The following is a 20,727-nucleotide window of genomic DNA, read 5'->3' on the forward strand; positions in this document are numbered from 1 at the left end:
AGAGAAACAGACAACTGGGGGGCTAGTGATTCCCTAGGATGGATTCCACTTCTAATGTGCATTTGTTTTATCATTTAAGAATATTTAATTACACTATAGAAGACAAGAGAACAAACGGGGTGGATTAAACCTACAGTTTGCATTAAATGTAGATCAGTAGTTAGTAAGTAGAGCACATGCATGTTAAGCACAGGTACTAAATATCTGGGGCAACTGAGCACTAAATAATATATAAGAGGCACAAAGTATCCCCAAATATGCAGGAAGTACTTGATAGTCTTGATGTCTTAATTCAGCCACTGATTGGTGGAACCCATGGCCACATATCCTTTGCCCAAAGAACGCAAAAAAAAACCCAGAGCTGCTCAGCAGGCTAAGTGGCAAGCTAGAGCCATGGCCAAGTGAACTTTCCCTTATATCTCTCTGAGACAGCAAGTGTGTGTCTCCGGCCCAAGGCACCTTCTGTCTGTGGGTCCCCTTGTTGCAACCACATTTCTGGTCCTCATAACCACACCATCAGTGGGGAATGCTGATGTGGCAGAGAGAGTGAGAGAGAGACCGAGAGGAGATATGAGCACTGCCTATCCCAGGACTCAGGTAGTGCAGTCCTTTCACCTGTGTGCATGATATCCTAAGTGTGTTAACTTACCCATCTCTTCCCCTTTGCTTCTCACTGTATGTTTCAAATTGATTTCATAAACCATGGAGTTTATGACCATCCTAATCGGGTCTGTGAGTCTTTCTGTCCCATGACTCTGGGATGGATAGCTTGCTGGTAATGTATCAGAGGCTACAAGGTAATTTCCCACATAACGTCCCTAAAGGGCAATGTCATCAAGAACAGCAGCAAGTCTTGAGAAAATCCCAGGCTCTTGCTTTACCTCTTCTTGTTTCCACTCACCTTGCATCAGCCAGAGTTGCTCGTGCCACAGCCCAGGCTATAACAAATGCCGCTGGGAACCCTGCAATCAGAAAAGGATTCAGAGACCATATTTCTTTTGAGATTAAGGGATTTTTTTCTTATATTCATCACATAAAAATATACTATTAAAAGGTGAGAGAGAAAAACAGGCATGAAAAATGTTGCTATGTGAATATGAAAAGTCCACTTAATTTTCATCTTGTCCGTTTGAGAAGGTAGTGGTACACTGATGTTATTCGTTCTCAAAAGTCTGAAGATGAAGACTGGCTCTATTTTCCTTTGAAGGGTGTAAGGTTAAGCCATGTATGGAGGGGACTGAAGTTCCCGGGGTCAAAGGCAGGCGGTGGTCGGTGCGTCCAACTTTGCCTCTTGAAATGCCGAAAGCCACATGCTTTCCAAGAGGAGTGAAGCAACAAGAGGGACTCATGAGAAGTGGCAGGAAGGCTGTTGTTCTAAAATACTCAAATTTTCTCATTCTAAAAGTTGAAGGCATAGAGAGGCTATACCGCAAGTTACAGAATTAGGAAGTTTTGATCAGTTTAGCCCTTCTTTTTTTGTTTGTATCGGCTCCAGGCAGAAGCATTTGCAGGCACTGAAAGCTTAGCAAAGGGTGGTGCTATATTAGTTTGATGATTTGAGCATGACATATTTGTCCTTCATAAACAATAAATACCTATGAGCTTGCAACATCAACTCTATTATACTGACTTTCCATGAGTCCTTTGCCCCCAGTAAAGGTTGACTGCTCAGTTCACGCTATACCTGGACTCTGACATCACAAAAAAATCACAAACCATAACTTTTATGCAGCACTGCAATAGAAGATCAAAGGATTTAATGGATAACTCTTCATTATGTGGCCTTTTAGAAAGAAGTTTAAAAAAAAGGAAGAGAAACCATAGGAAGCACCTTACAAAGAGAGAAAAAAAATTTAACTCAGAACGTTTTTTTAACACAATATTCTTTACCCTTTAAAAAATACATTTCTAAATTTTCAGATATATTTTCTAAGCAAAAAAAGTAAACATAAAAATAGATTCAGATGAAAAAAATTTCAGAAAAAAATTAAAAGAAGGTGATATCCCACAAAAGGGAATTTCTTTGTTCTCCTTAGTGATCTAATTGAATTTAACCTCAGCCTGCCTGTGTGGCTATTTAATTTTATGACTCTATATTCCAATTTTATTTATTGTTTTTATATAACTCCTTTTTAAAAAATTCTGCTCGAATTCTATGTTCTAGGAAATTTTTGTCAAAAGAGATTTACCCAATTCTGGTTAATTCTTAGGTTCAGCTTGCTATTCTATCTATTTATCTAGTCCACCTATCCATCCATCTGTATAAACATATATCCACTAAGCACTTATTAAATGCCTTTTCATTTGTTAAGAACTGATATAGTCTCAGATGAGTAAAAAAAAAGAACAGAATAAACAATATTCCTGTTTTCCTGAAACTTATATTCTGGTATGGGAGGCAAAATTAATAACACAACTTCAGTTATTAATTAGCGCTATGAAGAAAAAACAAGAATGATACTGTGTAATGGAGACAGCATGGCTCCTTCTGACAGAATGGTTCAAAAAGGTCTGACCTGGATCCCTTTGCCGTTCTACTGCCTTGGTTATCTTTAAAAAGTGTCTGCCTTTGATCAAAATGTTCACATTTTCTCATTTGCAGGTCTTCATCTTCTGCTTCCTTTACAACCTCCTGATCAGGCAATTTCCTGAATGATGTTCTATATATAGGACATTGATTAATGGTGCTGGATTTGGAATTGTGTCTTAAATGATAATTATAGCAAATACTTTATATCAGACACCATGTCTTAATGAAATTGCTTTTCTCATCCTCTTGGAAGACCCTCATTCACAGATGAGCACAGAGACAACCATGGAGGAATAAAGAACAGAAACCACCTTGAGGCTTTCTAAGAATTTTTGGTCACCAATCTTAGTATCACATTATTATTTAATTAAGAACATATAAACAAAGGGAAAAATCTTTGAAATCTAGATGTTATTTTAAATTTAAGTGTTACTTTAAGTAAATTTAATGTAAATTGGAATGTTATCCTATATTTGCATTTATCTTAAGAGCTGAGTTATTTTCATAAAATACATCAGTATAAATAAGTGATTCTCAGAGGGAGGCGATCTCTGGTCTCAGAATAAGTAGACTCGAGTTTTGGTGTGGCTTCATTACTATTCTCCCTTAAAATGAAGGTTTGGACTAATAGTAGTCAAAAAAACTTTAGCAATTAAACACTTTCTTCAAATAAAAACTTATACAGCAGCCCACCACATAAGCCAGAGATGCCTTGAAGCCAAAGTGGGGTAAAAGGGCCTTGCCATATTGGCCCATGTAATTTTATCTTGTTTTGGACACTTCAGATGCTTCACAGAATCCAACCTCAGCCTTACCATCCTCCTGAAATGCCACTGTGGCATTGCAAAGTCATAGCTTGATCATAAAGTGTAGAGTTAACCCTAAAAATTAGAAACCCATCATGACATGGGGATTCCCAGATTTGCTACAGACATACAATGTCTTACCAGAAAACTTGATTCCCCTGGGAATCCAGTCTGTTGACTGGTCAGACATGAAGCTCCAAGCTATGTCTTCAGTTCCCTCTCTACTCACTGAAGGATGCTAGAATTTAGTATCTATCACTTGCTGATTCATTCTCTGAGGAACCTAGAAATTCGTCTATACAATTTTGATAGAATTGTTCTCAAGTCTCATAGGACTCTAAGGCCAATACTGAATGAGTCTTTCCTCTCTGTAAGGAAAACTGCAGAGCCTTTAAAGTTTTCCATTGTTACAAAGGTGAGTGTCTATTTATGAAACTTCAGAAGAGTTACCCTCCCCTGAAATGGAATTACTACAGTAAACAAAAGAAATCTTTAAAAAATATATCTAATTCATAGTCTAAAATCTGCTCTAGAAGAAGAGTAAGGCATTATGAAAAAGGACCAATCTAAAACGAAGAGCTACAATAGAAAAGAAAATGTTTACTGAATTAAATATTGCCAGTGGGCAGAAACTGTAGAAGATCAATTGGTGGAGAGGAGGTGGAATCTTGAAACCGGGTGAACCCACAGAGATAAATCTACATAATGGTTACAAATATAAATTTGACTATAATTTATTTTCTTTTAAACAGATAATAACCTGTAGAATTTTTTAATGATAAGTAGTAAAACCCCAAATTACATCTTGAAGGTCTGGAAAAAGTAATAAGCAGGGAGAACCAAATTCCTTATCTTTCATAAAGCAGGGCCAAAATATAGATCTCTTATTGACTCTAATGGTTAAATATAATTTTAACTTTAAGATGACTTTAAGGTAGAATTAATAATGGCATTAAAAATCATAGGGCAAGGGAGAAACAGTTTTTCTAGATTTTTAAATTCAGCTTAAAGCAAACAACAAAGATTTTTAATTGCATAAAGGTGTTATATTGACTATCATAAATAATTTTATGAAGAACAGATTTTATAAATTAAATATTTTGAATATAATACATATGATGAGAATAGGCCTACAAAAAATAAAATAACCTAAAGGGTCAGACTCCATGCTTCTTGTGTGCTGGGACTTTAACATATATCTTGCATTTCAATTATATATACTGCCAAATGGATGATCAAAAAATGTTTGCTGGATTGAAATAATTTTATACAGGGATAATAAAACTGGAAGTGTTTTCTGATTATTTTTCTCCTGATTATTTTAAGATAATACAAAATATGAAAATATTCTACAAGAAAGCTTGGCAGCAGGGACGTGACTATGTGGTATAACCAGGATAGGTGCTTTTATATGATAATACATACATTCTGGCATCTCATCTGACAGGTGAAAATTAAGAATGGCTGCTAATACAGAGGTAAATTACCACATTCAATAAGGATAAAGAAACAGGAATGACACTTTTTTTCCTATTATGTTGTATATTATATCCCCAGTACTTATTTACCTTATAACTGGAAGTTTGTTACCTTTTGACTGACCTTTTAAATATAGAATTAAATATATTTTTAAAATATGTAGTTGGAACCGAGAATAAAGTGCCTTATTCATGAGAAAATTGAGCAGGGATAGGAAAAATTAAGAAAATGGTTAGTTGAAAGAAAAGAAGCATAGTCATCATTAGAATTTGCCTTTACTCCTCTACACATCTTGTTTTGTGATAAAGATATACAAAAAAGTCATTTTAAATATCTGCCTTCAATTTACTAAGGCAGACATGGCATATGTTCCTCTTTAGATGGTGATTTCCTTCCTTGCCAACTTATTATTAAGAACCAGCAAAATCAATGTAAATAATGCAACGCCACATACCATTACAAAGTGAGTAATAAAGTGCTGAGTATTCACCTAGCTGAAGAGAGCTTAAAGTTATAATAATTGGGTCCAAATGAACAACAAAGGAATCCAAGCAAATTCACTTCTCTAGTGAAGCCAATAAATCACTGGAAGAAAGTCTGAAACTGGGTTCACTATGGATTAGTCTAGCAAAGGATTCTGCAAAGCAGCTATAATGTTTTGATATTTATTTTTCTTATAGAAAGTTGGAAAAATGAGTCTGAAATAAAAATGATATTTTAAAATCATACTCTCAGTGTTGAGATAAGAGAAAATAGTCTATTAATCAAATAGACTTGGATATTTACTTCAGTAGCAGAGAGGAATTCTTAAAAGAATATTACTATTTTGGGGGGCTTCCCTGGTGTCCGCCTGCCGACGCAGGGGCCGCGGGTTCGTGCCCCGGTCCGGGAGGATCCCACATGCCACGGAGCCATGGCCGCTGAGCCTGCGCGTCCAGAGCCTGTGCTCCGCAACAGGAGAAGCCACAACAGTGAGAGGCCCGTGTACCGAAAAAAAAAAGAATATTACTATTTTTTAATTATATATGCCCTAGCCTAGAGCATTTATTGTTTTGGAGTTGCAAAGAGAGAAGCTGGAAGATAGACCAACTATAGCACCATAACTCTGTAAAGATTACTTGTTACTGTTTTAATTGTGGTTAATTACATAATATTGCATGTAAGATACTTTTTGTAAAGTGATCTTCCATGTAGATACTACTTGCTTTCATGCATGTTCTTAAACCATTTGGTGAAATGAGGATTTCAAGTTGTGATGCTTCTCTACTGTAATTGTCACTCTTATGACAAAATTTTGTGGACAAATAATTAAAGTTGTAAAGGAAGGTGAGAACCTCATACTTACATAGAAGCTCACTGGAACCCTCACTGTTTTTTTTAATTCTCATTTTCATAGAAAGATTTGAAAACTAGTTTCCTGGGTTTCAGTGAGGCAAACTCCTGATTTTACAGAGCGACAGACTGAGTGATACAGCCCAAATAAGAGCTGACGGGGAAATTTGCTATCAAACCAATATGTAAATAAAGAAAAACAAGTTTATTACTAGTGTGACCAATGTCATAGAAAACCAAAAAATAAAATGGAACTCAGACAAATTCATTGTTGAATTTTCAATCAACATCTTTACTAACTTCTAGTAATTATGTGGGTACACAGATATAATTTTGCCTTGAAGGCAAACTACAAAAAACTGTTGAGAAAATTTCCAAAGAACCCTAAACAAATAAAGTGTATCTTTTTTTATTTTAGTAACTGTTAGTCAAAGATAAGGGAGAGCCTAAAAACAAACTGCTTTCATAAATTTTTATTCACAACAATTATTATTTCATAATAAATAACGCTTGACAGTAAATTGACCCTTTGTCTTCTTAAAGGTTATTAACTAACAGGAAATTCAATATCCTTTACTTCATGTTTTCAAACGTTAAGACAATATTAAGACAAAACAGGCCAAAAAATTCTTATTTTGATGGGGAAAAAAACCTTCAAATTTAATCTTGAGCCACTTAGTTGATTTTTTTCCCTGTGCTGAGCACGTCATAATTTGGATATTAAAATAGCAATTGTTAATATTGAGACTTCTTAATTTTAACCACGTATGAGTTTTAATTTTTCTTAAATTATAACAAACGAACAACATCCTTTCTCCACATCACATTGAGCTAGTGCCTAATTCAGTAATCCCTCTAGTATTGGCAAGGCATTTTTGGAATGTGAGCTGAATATCCTTTTTTTTTAATTATTTATGCCGCAAGTAATTTGAATTATTTCCTTCCAAAAGACATCTACGTAATTAGTTTGTAATTTGCATTGTTAAATGCAGTCAAGATGGTCCTATAAATTCCTTTCTGGCATTCTCATCATATGACCTAGAATTACAAATCAAAGGTGCATCATTATAGCTTAGAAATTCAAAAATCAAAATTTTTAGGATGAAATTATTGTTAAATCAAGATATTGACATAAGATACGATGAGCACAGCAGTTCTAAATGTGCATGGCTAACAAGGTATTTCCCCCAAAGAATCCTCTCAAGAATCTGGCCTAAGAACACTAACCCTAAATTAAAAGTGAAAAGTTTGTTACCACTGGGAGGATTATAGACTTGATCTTAATACATTTCCTGAATAATTAAAGAGAAAGAAAGGATAAAGATAGAATAGGGAGGGATTCTTTCGGGAAAATGACAGAAAGAATGCTAATGACAGGCAAGACAGAAAGCCCTACAATCCATAATCCAGTTGAAAAGGAAAGGAGACAGAAATGCCTTACCCCAGCCTATCAAGGTGAAGCCCCACAGGTACTTGGTGTCCGAAAAGAACGCCACAAAGATTAAACTATGCAGATAGAGGCCTTCCACCAAGATCCAATAGTAGTTTGTAGCCAAGAAGTAAATAAACATCACAACAGCAATCTTGCACCCAATCTGTTACAAATAAACCAACATTGCACCATATTAGAATTCCTAATCGTACTGGTTCCAACATTAGACCACTAAAAAGCAGTTCCTCCATTTATTTTTTTATAATCTAATATCTCTTATACCTGGGAAGGCCAAGACTTTTGAAAGAGACCAGAACAAAGTTATTTTAACATAGCATTTCTAAGACTGCTGGCTTGATTCTATTTTTAAAATAAGATTTTTATTCCTTTAGGAGTTACAAGAAATCACTTTTCCTTAAGTTTTCTTGTTTATAAAAATACCTGATCATCAGAGAAAATTAGGAAAGTAAAGAAAAGCATAAAGAGGAAAACTTAACCATCGTTCTACCATGAATTTATTTTATTCTGGTCTTTTTTATGCCCCAAAAGTTAATGGCTTAAAGTGATAAACATTTAATATGTCTTATGAATCGATTGATTGGCTAGATGATTCTGCTGATTTGGGCAAAGCTCAGCTAATCTTGGCTAGGCTCACTCATAGAGGTCTGCCCTCAACTGACACACCATCACACCTACTTCATTCTAGTTCATTTAAAAAGTCACAAAGCCAATCCAGAATTAGAATCAGCAGAGACAACAACGATCTACAGGGCAAAGGGCAAAGATACCGACAGCATTAATTCACACCATCAATACAATCAATCTATTCTACTTAATTTCCAGGTATATTGCTTCAATGGTGATAATGCTTCTCATTAACTGAATTATTGGGTGATTCTACTTACTAAATAACAACAGGACGTTTAAGAGCAGAATCAAGTACCATGGAATCTTATTTGGGAAAAAGTCTTTGAGGCTACAATAAAGGAACTAAATGCCCTGGGTTTTTAAATCCCAAGCTCCTGGTCTTGCAGGTGGGCTTTTTACTTTTGAAAGTGGTGAGCCATGCAAGGGCTCATGGTGAAAACACTTACATATTGTGATTTGTCCACAAGAGGCACTTCTACAGAACTCTGTAGGTCATCTTGCATTATCAGGGACTGCAGCTCCTTTACTCCTATGTGAGCATGGACCACTCTGTCCTTGACAAAGATGCTCGCAGCTCTCAGCATGAAAGACACAAATAAGTGCATGTGGATATAGTTCCTAGTACAATGCAATCGTCTATGGAGAGAAAATATTCAGTATTTAGATTTGCATAAAATTAGAAATGGAGAAAGAAAATACATAAATGAGCTCAAACTCCTCCCAAAAAAGAAGAAATAAACCTGAACAAAGACAGAAACAATTGGGGTCAAAAACTAAAATGTAGCTTTTTGAGAATTAATTTCAAATTTATCCTGATCAGCTACCATGGTTATCCAGATTATGCAGTGTTAAATATTATGCTACATTATACTATAGCATTACATTATACTATATATTAAGGTAATAAATAATCGATGGAGAACCACCTTGAACAGGGATAAGCCTTATTAAAACTGGAATGTTCACATTTTCAATATATTCTCTATATGAAAAAGATATTTTGATAGAATTACACAGTTTTATTTCCTAGGAATGTTAGAGAGAAAACAAGCTTCCTTTAATATAAAAAGCTTTGGAATTATAAAAGGATCTTAGACACAAGTTAAGTCAGTAACATACTCAGGAGTAGATATAGCAGCATCAACTAGTGCAGAAAGGTAACTCCAAAAAAAAAAGATTTCTTTTAAGTTTGATTAAAACAAAATCAAAAACACCAGGCAAAGGGATGTATAATCTGGTCAAAAGGCCCAGCTCTGCCATTGCTTGACTATGAAAAAAGCTGAGCTTTCGTGTACAATGAACACACTGATACTACGTCTCTTCCTGAAAAGACAAAGTACTCAAGTATAAGGAAGTAAGAAATGTTTTAATCCAGAAGAAAAAGAAGAAATGTTTTAATCCAGTAATATATTTTTATATTTCATTATATAGAAAGAATCTACTGTTAAATACTCTGATAAACTATTATGTAAACTGAGGAATTATTACTTAGTCATTTGTATCCTCCTGAAATTTCATGTAACTTTTATTCTCATAAATATCTATCTATTATTTTGAACAACCACAGCTAACTTTGATGTAATGGAATGAACTCTGGATCCAAGCCAGAAGATGAAGGTTCTGTTTCCAGCTGGACCACCTATGACCTTGTGACTTTGAACACTGAGCTTCAGTTTCTTGTCTCTCAAATGAGATCATCCCTGCCAAGCCAACTTCACGAGGTTATTTTGAGGAAGCCCTCTACAACCCCACAAATGTGATCGTGTTACCCTTCTATTTACAAACTTCATTGGCTCCCTGTACACTACCTTATAAGACAAAATTCAAAGCCCTTGACAAGAGCCTGTAAAACCCAATGCTACAAAATCTAGTTTCTCCCTGGCCATTCCCATATGGCCACTCCTCCCTATGCATCAAATGCTGCATTCATATGGGACCCTTCTATATTCCCTGTGTATACTCTGCTCCTTTGTGCCTCTGACCTTTGTACATCATTTGGAATGTGCCAAATTCCTTCTCATCATTCAGTATCAGCTCACACACCAGCTGTTCTGGGAAATCTCTCTCCCTTATCTTGTTAGTTTTAGACTAGTTCCTTAGTATTCCCAAAGCCCTTTATGAAACCTGCATTACAGTACTAGTAATATTTTAATTGATAATCATCTAATGTGTCATTTTCTCTCAATGGTGTATATACTACTTTTCTGGTCTTCAACATATCTTAACTCGGCCTCCATCAATACCAAAAAGGGACTATCACATGACAGAGAAAAACGCTTGTTGAACCAATGGACTAGTAAATCAATAAAGCAAATGCCTTGGAAATATAAACTACACCACTCACTATATGAGAAACTGTTGGAAGTGGTTGGAATGTTACAACTAGTCATTATTTATTAATTCAACAAACATTTACTGAGCACCAGGACATATCAAGTACTACTGAGAGTGCAGCGATGAGCAAACAGAAAAAAATAAATGCCTACTATTGTGTGGCTTTACAGTCTAGAGGGAGAGACAAAAAATAAAAAGATAAATAAGTAAAACATCAGGTAATACATCAGACAGCTATAAATCAGAGGAGAAAAGTAAACTAGGAAATAGGTATGAGAAGTTTCAAGGAAGAGAGGATTGTAAGATAATAGGAAACAAAATATAAAATTTTTCTTTTAGTTATAGTTTCTGTTAATTTCTAAATCCTCTATTTCCATTTTCTAATGTATCATCTAACCTCACTCCTTTTCCTGCATATAATTTAGCACTAAATTTTTTCAATTGTACAATTCTTAATTTAATATGTCACAAAACTGTCCATTTCTATCCAATCCTCAAGGCCACTGCCCTAGGCCAGGCCACCATCTTCTTGTCCTGATGACTCTACTAGCATCTTCCAAATGGGCTTCCTACCACCAGTTCACACTCCACCTTACAATGCACGTTCCATGTCACTCCTCTGCTTAAAATCCTTCATGGCTCCTCACTGGCTCTTAGGGTGAAGTTCAGATTCCATATACCGGTCTCAATACCTTCCCAGGCTGCTTACCTCTCTAGCCTCAGTGTCCATCACCTGCCTACAGCAAAATTCTCAATTCTCAGATATTCCATGTTTTTTCTTGATCTAAACTTAGGTTTGGAACTCTCTCCTCAGTCTCCTCTTTTGGTTAAATTTTGTGTATACTCATGTGTCATTTGGGAAGTCTTCTCTCTTGTCCCTCCTCTGTCCTCCCAAATCACTATAAGCCACCTGAATCACAGCACTTCTCAAACTGTAAACTCATTGTTTTCTCAGCTATTTGTGTCACAAACCAGCTGCAAGCATCAGCCTATACATGTAGTTCACTGTTTTATCTCCATATTGGCTTCCAAAATTCTGTGTTGACTTAGATTAAGTTGAATTGAATTAGACAAAAGTTTAAGTGGATAAAAATTAAACCACAGCAAAATCAATATATACTATTTCTTTATATATGATATCAAATCAATTAGAGATTATTTAAAATGAATTTCTGTCCTATGGCACCAAAATCACTTGGGAAACGTGAAATAAGTCTTTACATCATGAGTGAAAATTTTTGTAACTCACTTGACAATAGTCTGCGTCACTTTGCAAAAATATACTACAGTGCAGATCTATTGGCTTAATGGTTTCATACTGCTTTGATGCTTTAAGTTTTTAAACAAAGAAGAACCCTGAATTTTTCATCAAAAATAAATTGTCAAAGTCAAATAATTTTACACTAGACTGAATTCAGAAACTTGTGTTTGGGAAAAGTATTTGGAGGTACAGATTATGAGAGGTCTGTGTCTTTGATGAATAAGAAACAGAACTACCCCTTCATGGAGAAAGTGACTGGGAATCACTCACCTGAAGTAACCAATGATGAGAATAGCCACAGCCAGAGATCCAAAGGAGACAGAGTAACCAATAGTGTACATGACATAGAGGCGTTCAAAGAATTCTTGCTGGAGGGCAACAGATTTAATCAGAAAAGCAGGTTTGAACAAATAATTTGATGTAGATAAACTTAAAAATCATGCTTTTAACCTCTTTAAAGATAGGCAATGTGTGACCACATTCGTATAATATACAGGTTATTTTTCTGGCCTTCCTTTTACTCCCTAAATTCAAGTCAGGGTTAAAGATATAATTAAAATATTTGGCATTTCTTCTTGCTTAAGTGAGGCCAAATTCAATGTTACAAAATTTACTTCATGTATTTTTACAGTGTTCATTTTAACTAATTGGAACTGTATATCTAACATGTGATATTTGGAGTAAATAAAACACATATTACAGACTATTTTAAAACTGGTAAAAAAAAATATGTCACTTTTGGAATATTAGTTCTAGTTTTCTTTAGCTTTTTTATTGAGCTGTAGTTTACATGAGACAAAATGTGCAGATTTAAAATGAGCAGTTTGATGGGTTTTGACAAACCAAATTCGTTGTGCCACTTGCTAGTCAAAAATCCACCCACCATCCACCCCCAGGTAACTACTGTTCCAATTTCTGTCACCACAAATTGGCTTTATCTGTTCATGTACTTCATATATTTCTCAACTGTTCTTATATTTCTTGGAATTATATAGTATATACTCTTTTTGTCAATATGCTGTTTTGATATTCACTGATATTGTTGCATTAATCAATGGTTCATTCCTTTTTTTTTTTGTATTTTAAAATAACTCTAGATTCAAAAGAAGTGGAAAAGATAGTAAAAAGGGTCCTATGTACCCTTCACGCAGTATCCTCCAATGCTTACATCTTACATAAGTTCACTAAAATATCAAACCAGGAATTTGGCATTGGTGCAGTTCATGTGTTTACAGTTTTGTGTCATTTTATTACATATGAAAATTTTTGTAACCTTCTCTGCAATCAAGATACAGAACTATTCCATCACCACGAAGATGTTCCTTGTGCTGTTTCCTTTACAGTCATACCTACCCTGTTCCTCTCCACCATCCTTATCACCTGCCAAACATTAATCTGTTTTCTATCTCGATAATTTTGTCATTTCATAAATGTTACAGAAATGAAATCATACAGAACATGATCTTTGAGATTGGTTTTTTTCACTCAGAGTAATAACCTCAAGATGCATTCAAGTTGTTACACATACTAAGTTTGTTCTTTTTTATTGCTGCATAGTACTGCATGGTATGCATGTGACCTACATATACCATATTTGAAAAGAGTTTCAAACTTTGTAGATAACATACAAAGTTGGGTCATGTTTTTTATAGACTCTTTCAATCTCTGTTAATTGGTATATTAAGACCATTTGCTTTTAATATAATATTGATATGTTAAGGCTAAGTCCATCATTTTATATTTTTATTTTCTGTTATGTTTTTCATTTCTGTGTTTTGCTTTTCCTGCCACCCCTGGTTACTTGAACATTTTGTAGAATTCCATTTTGATTTATATTTCTGTATAGTGCTTTCGGTGGTGGCTCTCGGTATTACATTATGTAGCTTAATGTGGAAGATTTGATCATTGAATTTTCACCTTTCTTCTATTCTAATTAAACATTGAAAAGTAGAAATCTTTCTCTACACTCTGCTTTTGCTGTTTCCCACAATTTTTTATATATACTGAGCTTTCATATTTATTCAGTTCAAACTTTTGCCATTGGTCACATAATTTCCAACTATTTATGAATTGTATACATATTTTAATTTATTTTCAATTAATTCTTTTGTGGTCAGAGAACATACTCCATAAGATTTTAATCTTGAGATTTATTGAAACTTGTTTTATAGCCCAGCATATGTTCTATCTTGATAAAACTTTGGTGAGTACTTTAAAAGAATGTAAATTTTGCAGTTATTGTGAATACTAATCTACAAATGTCAATTTATTCAAATTGTTTGAAATATATTCTATAGAAGGTTTTGTCCAATTCTTCTATCAATTACTAAGAAAATGGCATTCTTTAAAATGTCAACATGCTGTAATTTGGTTATTCTCCCTTTAGCTCTGACAAATTTTGCTTCATGTAATTTGGAGCTCCTAAATGCATGTATATTTAGGATTATTTCCTCTTGGTAAATTGATTCTTTATAATTTGAAATGTCCCTCCGTCTTGGTAATTACATTTATCTGTATCTTTATATTTAGAGTACATTTCTCAAAGACAGCAAACTACTGATTCATACTTTTATTATCCATTCTGACAACCTCTGCCTTTTAAGCGAAATGTTCAGTTCACTTACCTTGAATACAATCATTGCTATGGCTGGGTTTAAATCTAACATACAGGTATTTGCATTCTAAATGTCCTATCTCTTCTTTGTTCCTCTGTACCTACTTCCTTACCTTTTATTGGGGGGTAGGGGATGGGGAAATCAATCAAGTATTTCTTAGTATTTCACATGTGGGTTTGTCTTGTTTTGTTTTGGGGTGGGGGGCAGCTTAAGGGATCTTAGTTCCCTGACCAGGGGTTGAACCCTGGCCCTTGGCAGTGAAAGCTTGGAATCCTAACCACTGGAATGCCGGGGAATTCCCAAAACTTGTGTTATTTTTTAGCAGTTACTATAGAGACTTGGTTATGCATCTGAACTTATTAGAGCCTACATTTAAGTAATATTGAACTATTTCACCATATAAATAGAACTTTACAATCATGTACTCAATTTTGCTCCCCTAGCCTTTGTCCCTTTTAGATTTTGTTCTGCATAATTTATAAACCCCAATAAGAGGCTATTATGTTTGCTTTAAGCAGTCAACAAATTTTAAATGAATTAAATTATAGATATAACGATAGATATAAACATAGCAATAAATAAGGATAGGTATATAGTTTTGTTTATTATTTTAGTCTGCCATTTTTATCCACATATACACCTGTTCTGGTACTCCTCATGCCTTTCTGACAATCTATGCTTCCATCTGGTATATTTCTCTCCTGCCTAGAGAATTTTTTTGAGCATTTCTTATACTGAAAGGCTGATGAAAATAACCTGTCTCGGATATTTTCTGTCTGAAAAATATCATTATTTTGCCTCTGTCTTAATGAATATTATCACTTTAAAGATATCATTCCATTGTATTCTGGCCTCCACTGTTTATTACTAAAACACAGCATCTTTTTAGTTGTTGCTCCCCTGAATATAATGTGCCCTTTTTCTCTCACTGCTTTTAAGATTTTCTTTTTACTTTGATTCACAGCAGTTTAACTATGATATGTCTAAGTATGGTTTTCTTTTTATTTACCCTGCATAGTATCTGCTGAATCTCTGGAACCTGTGGATTGATTTATTTCATCCACTTTAGAAAATTATGGGCTATTGCCTTCTCAGAATTTATTTTGTCCTATTCTTTCCCTCTCTCTTTACCTCTAATTTCACATATGTTTAGACAATTACATATTATCTCACAGTCTCAGATGGTTCTGTTTTTTTAATTTATTTTTTCTCCTAATGCTTCAGTTGGATAATTTTTACTGACCTCTCTTTAGGTTCACTGATCTTTATCATGCTGTGTCCAGTTTGCTGTTGAGCATATCAAATAACTTCTTCATTTTTTAATTGAATATTTCAATTCTACAATTTCCTTTTTCTTTAAGTTTTCATTTCTCTGCTGATTTTCCCACCTGTTTTATGCACATTTTTCACTAAATCATCTAACATATTTATAATAATTATCAAGTCCTCATCTGCAAATTACAACATCTGGATCATCTGTTTCTTCCTGCTTTTGTTTTTACTCTAGATTTTGGGTCCTTACCTTGTAATTTTTTATTACACTACAGGCATTGTAGGTAAAAGAAGAGTAAGGACTGGAGTATGTAATATTAACAGCCTGAAAAGGGCAGTCCTCTTCCTCTACCAGGCTTCTTGGGTTGGGAGGATGGATTACTTTGTTTTTAAACTGGGACTGGGTTTGCTGCAGTGCTTCGGTTTTTTTGTTTTTATGATTCCCTTTATCCTGATTTTAGGTTTTGAGAGCAGATTCGAGACTTTTCCTTCAGCAGATTGTGGGATCTGAGCACCAGCAGCCTCTAGTGGCCAGTATATGGGTTTTAGTCCATCTGACAGTTTTCCAAGCCACAGAAGGACTCTTTCTGCTTTTTGAACCATCCATCAGCTTTGGAGCTGCTGGAAATTTCACTTTGCTCTCCAGCTCTGCCCTGGGCTTTCTGCATCTCAGAAGATGTCACTCCATTATGCTGCTCTGCTCCAGTTCTCAGCTAGCCACTGCCTTGCTTTGGATGAAGACATCATGTGCCTAGGAAAGATCTTTCTCAGCTCTATTTTGTCAGGCTGCTGCCTTTCACTTAGTGAGATTTGTCATCTTGGGGGTTTGTCTCAGCTTTCCTGCCCTCCCCCTGGTCTATGAGCTGCAGCAGTCATGCACTTAAAGAGAGCCACAGATACCCCAAGAGATGTCTCTTAGCTCCTCTGTTCCATGCCATGCCTTCAGCTTACAACTACCTCTCATTCTGTGAGGGTCCTACGCACATCTTGGGAAATTTCTCTTGGCTCACCTGCTACACCCCAGCCTTTGGCACACTGGCTCTAGACACTCAGTGAAGGCTTATGGGAAAGAACTGGCTGATGGGTGATAGCTCACTGTGACTGGGGTTCATTCCTTGGAATTCTAAGCCCTTATTCCAGTCCTTGTCTGATAAAAGTTGTTTTAAAAGTCTGGTTCTTTTCTTTTTATCCCCTTCCATAGCCTGGTTGCTCCTCTTCTGGTGCAGAGCCAGGGATAAATGCAGCCATAGGTCTTTTCTCTCATAAGAAGGGCTTTCCCACTGCTGCAATTAGGTTTATTTAGACTTCTTGGCATCCTCAGCTTACTGATAGGTTTTTACAAATTATTAATTTTGCATCTTACTCAACTTATTCTTATTGTTGCAACTTCCCACATCCTGACTTTGTCTCTTGTTTCTGTTTTAAAACATTTATTACATATTATTTTCTCTTAATAAAATGTTAAACTTTTTATAGAAAATATCTGGAAAATGTGTAAAATACAAAAAAGAGAAGGAAAAAAATTCCCTAATTCCCACCAAGCAAAAAGAAACACTGTATTTCATGTATTTCTTTTCACTCTATTTCTATGTATCATTTCCTACTGTTTTGAATATTTGCATTCCCAATTTATATACAAGTTTATTATCTGATTTTTTTTTCCGGGTAACTGTATAACAAAGGAGTTTCCCAAGACCACAAACTCTTGACACAAAGTATATATTTGAGCTTATTTAACCATTTCTTCATTGGAAATTTAAATTCTTCAGAATATTCACTATAATAATTAATGGTTCAATGAATATTATTCCATTCAGTTCCCCCCACTTCAAATCATTATGCTTGAATCTTAGAATTATAATTATAAGATCAAAGGATATGACCCCCTTGAAATTTCTTAATATATATTGTTAAATTACTGTCCAAAAGTCCATATAACCTTTAGACATGAGATATATGGTAATTTCTACAGTATGCTACTATTTAAAATATCATACTCTAAAGAATTTAACAACCTCATGGTCCATCATAAGAGTTTTCTTGCTTTTTTTATTGAAAGTAATTAGCTCATTTTGTCAAGTCAATGATATGGAAATTATTTAAAGAACAAAACAATAGATGTTTTAAAAATCTTTACCTTATGTCCCCTATAAAGATGTGGCATTTATTCTAAATGCACTTTTTCATTTTTACCTTTTTTTATGCAAAAACTCTTGATTATAACCATTAATAATTAATATCTCATAAGTAATATCATTTTGTCCTACACTATATCAAAACTTTAGAAGGTATCCAGTTTTCTTATTAAAAGATATTTACATTCTTAAGTTTTCTCAAGTTATTGCTTAAGGGTTGTAAACAATAGAAAACACTCTTTATATTTTTGATTAAGGAGATAAAATTACTTACACTAACAAAATCAAATTTTTCAGCTAACTTTTAAATCATGTTTATATAAAATAGTATATATTTTGGGTATTTCACCATCCTTAGCTATTTTGATTCTTGGAATACATAGTAATTAAAAAGAATGGTTGTAATATTCTGAATAGAGTTAAGTGTAAATAAAATCATGATATAATTTAATGGCCATTTAAAAGCTGTGAAGACTTGCCCTTATCATCATTTAATGCACAAATTCATAGCAGAGTATACTAACTATTGTGAATGTTTATTTATATCAATGAAATTGAAATTATTTTGAAGTATTTTATATTAAGTCATTGTTGGCTTTGGTTCCATTGTAGAGTACATAATTGTCTCCTCACATTGACTAATTTTATCTAAGAAGCATGTCAACAGTGAAATACAAAACTGAGGTCTTTTGGCAATTTACTAAAGAGTCATTAAGGTGGTAGTGCTTTGTGCTAGAAAAAAAGTTAAGAAAAGAAGTTCTGACTATTAATGCAAAATCAAACAGGGACTTCCCTGGCAGTCCAGTGGGTAAGACTCTGCACTTCCAATGCTGGGGGTGTGGGTTTGATTCCTGGTCAGGGAATTAAGATCCGACATGCCGCTCAGCATGGCCAAAAAACAAAAATCAAACGAAGAAAACTCCAACTTACCACTTCTTCCACTGCTCTCCCTCCCTCCCCACCAAAAAATAAATATCATCAAGCATAAAGAAAAATGTCTAATGTTAGGAGAGTTATGTATTATGACTGTTCTCAGGATCCTCATAAAATCATTTATACATCAACTTACCATGTTCATTCCTAGAATCATATGCTTATAGCATCATGCATTTTACTGACGAGGTCTGCGTGATAGGAATTTAGGCATAACTTTTAATCCACCACATATAACCTAAAAGTAACTATCTAGAAGTTTTTGAAATTTACATATGATTACCATACCGGAAACAGCACTGACCCTGCCATGATCCAGTTGTGTCACTTTGACCAACACTTAACTTTTGGTTCTGAATTGCCTCACACGTGTAAAATTAAGGTATTGTGTGAGAAGACCTATAAGGCACCCCTTGCTCCTCTTTAATTCTGAAACTCTAATCGTTCATATACTAATGAAATCACCTGCTGGCAAATCTTATGATATGGAAAATACATCTCAAAAATACAAAGCTCCTCCAGGAATAGAGTGAGATGAGATGTAGCCATTCATAGGTAACCAAGAAAAAAATCATGCATCACGTTGCTGACTACCAATTTGAATTTTTATACATAAATAATGTAGCATCATATAGTGTAATGTAAACATAATATAACAGACACATATTTATAAGTATATATGCATATATCTCAGCCAGGTCACTCTAACCTAAAGAAAATATCAAAATGTTTCAGGTCCTAAAATAGATAATGAATGAGAACCTACTGTATAGCTCAGGGAACTCTACTCAATGCTCTGTGGTGACCTAAATGGGAAGGAAATCCAAATAAGAGGGGATATATGTACATGTATAGCTGATTCACTTTGCTGTACAGTAGAAACTAACACCTTGTAAAGCAACTATACTCCAATAAAAATTAACTTTTAAAAAATAAAATAAAATACTAACTTCTTAAAACAGGAAAAAAAAATGTTTCAGATCCTAGACCTTTCCTTAACTAGGTATCTGAAAAGATTCCAACCTTGCTTTTATCTTTTTTGATCTTTGTGTCATATAATATAAGGATTTTTATAATAGTGGTTGACAATCAAGAATTGTATAAAGACTTTTGCTTTCCCTTAGGGGTTCACAAATGCAAAGATACCATTACCTTTCCTATGCTGATATCTGGCTGCAGAAAGTGAAGGCAGTCTGAATAATTAGCCCATGTTTTATTTAAACTGTGCATAAAATCCCATGTTCCATTGGGGTTACAGTGTCGGAAAGCAACTCCTGTGAAGACATGAAGAAAAACACTGAGACTGCTCAGTTCTTGTAGAGTCCATTATAAAAAAAAATATTTCTATTCCAAATTAATCATTTCAGAAAAATTCAATACCTTTATGATTGAAGTCATAAATATAAGGAGGGCATGGGACAGCCAACATTTTCCCCACTGTTCCTCTAGGCCAACAGATGAGTCCATCCCATTCTGGGAAACAATTTCCCTCTGATAAGGAAAAAAATTAAAAAGCAAATAAACAAAGATGCAGTTAGAAGCAGAGAATGAATGCATTCAAAAGACAAAATTTCAGGTCACTGCCTATGTAAAACACAGGCACTGTAAAACAAATCGGTAGTTTTGGCAACTAGAATGGGGTAGATATGATGCAAATACCCCAAAACTCATCCACCTAGCCTCATCAAAGGCCCATTGATAGGAACATTTGATTTGCATAAATTAAACATATTTTAGTGACTCCAATATATATGAGTTATAGCAATTAATATATAAGAAAGACACAGACCTACTAGAGAATGGACTTGAGGATATGGGGAGGGGGAAGGGTAAGCTGTGACAAAGTGAGAGAGTGGCATGGACATATATACACTACCAAACATAAAATAGATAGCTAGTGGGAAGCAGCCGCATAGCACAGGGAGATCAGCTAGGTGGTCACAAACCACC

General features: G+C 34.6%; 1 protein-coding gene across 1 annotated transcript in view; it reads right to left on the bottom strand.

Moving 5' to 3' along the window:
• The window catches only part of PTH2R (parathyroid hormone 2 receptor), a 103,888-nt gene that overhangs the window by 34,697 nt on the left and 48,464 nt on the right, over window positions 1-20,727 (bottom strand). The window contains exons 3-8 of the mRNA XM_029225627.1: window positions 20,158-20,268; window positions 19,930-20,051; window positions 12,093-12,190; window positions 8,674-8,863; window positions 7,589-7,742; window positions 902-962 (exon numbers count right to left, since the gene is read on the bottom strand). Coding sequence (XP_029081460.1) covers window positions 902-962; window positions 7,589-7,742; window positions 8,674-8,863; window positions 12,093-12,190; window positions 19,930-20,051; window positions 20,158-20,268 — 736 coding nt within the window. The remainder of the gene's footprint in view (window positions 1-901; window positions 963-7,588; window positions 7,743-8,673; window positions 8,864-12,092; window positions 12,191-19,929; window positions 20,052-20,157; window positions 20,269-20,727) is intronic.

Source organism: Monodon monoceros, unplaced genomic scaffold (assembly GCF_005190385.1).
Source record: "Monodon monoceros isolate NGI ecotype Baffin Bay Population unplaced genomic scaffold, NGI_Narwhal_1 Super_Scaffold_16, whole genome shotgun sequence".
NCBI classification, from domain to species: domain Eukaryota; kingdom Metazoa; phylum Chordata; class Mammalia; order Artiodactyla; family Monodontidae; genus Monodon; species Monodon monoceros.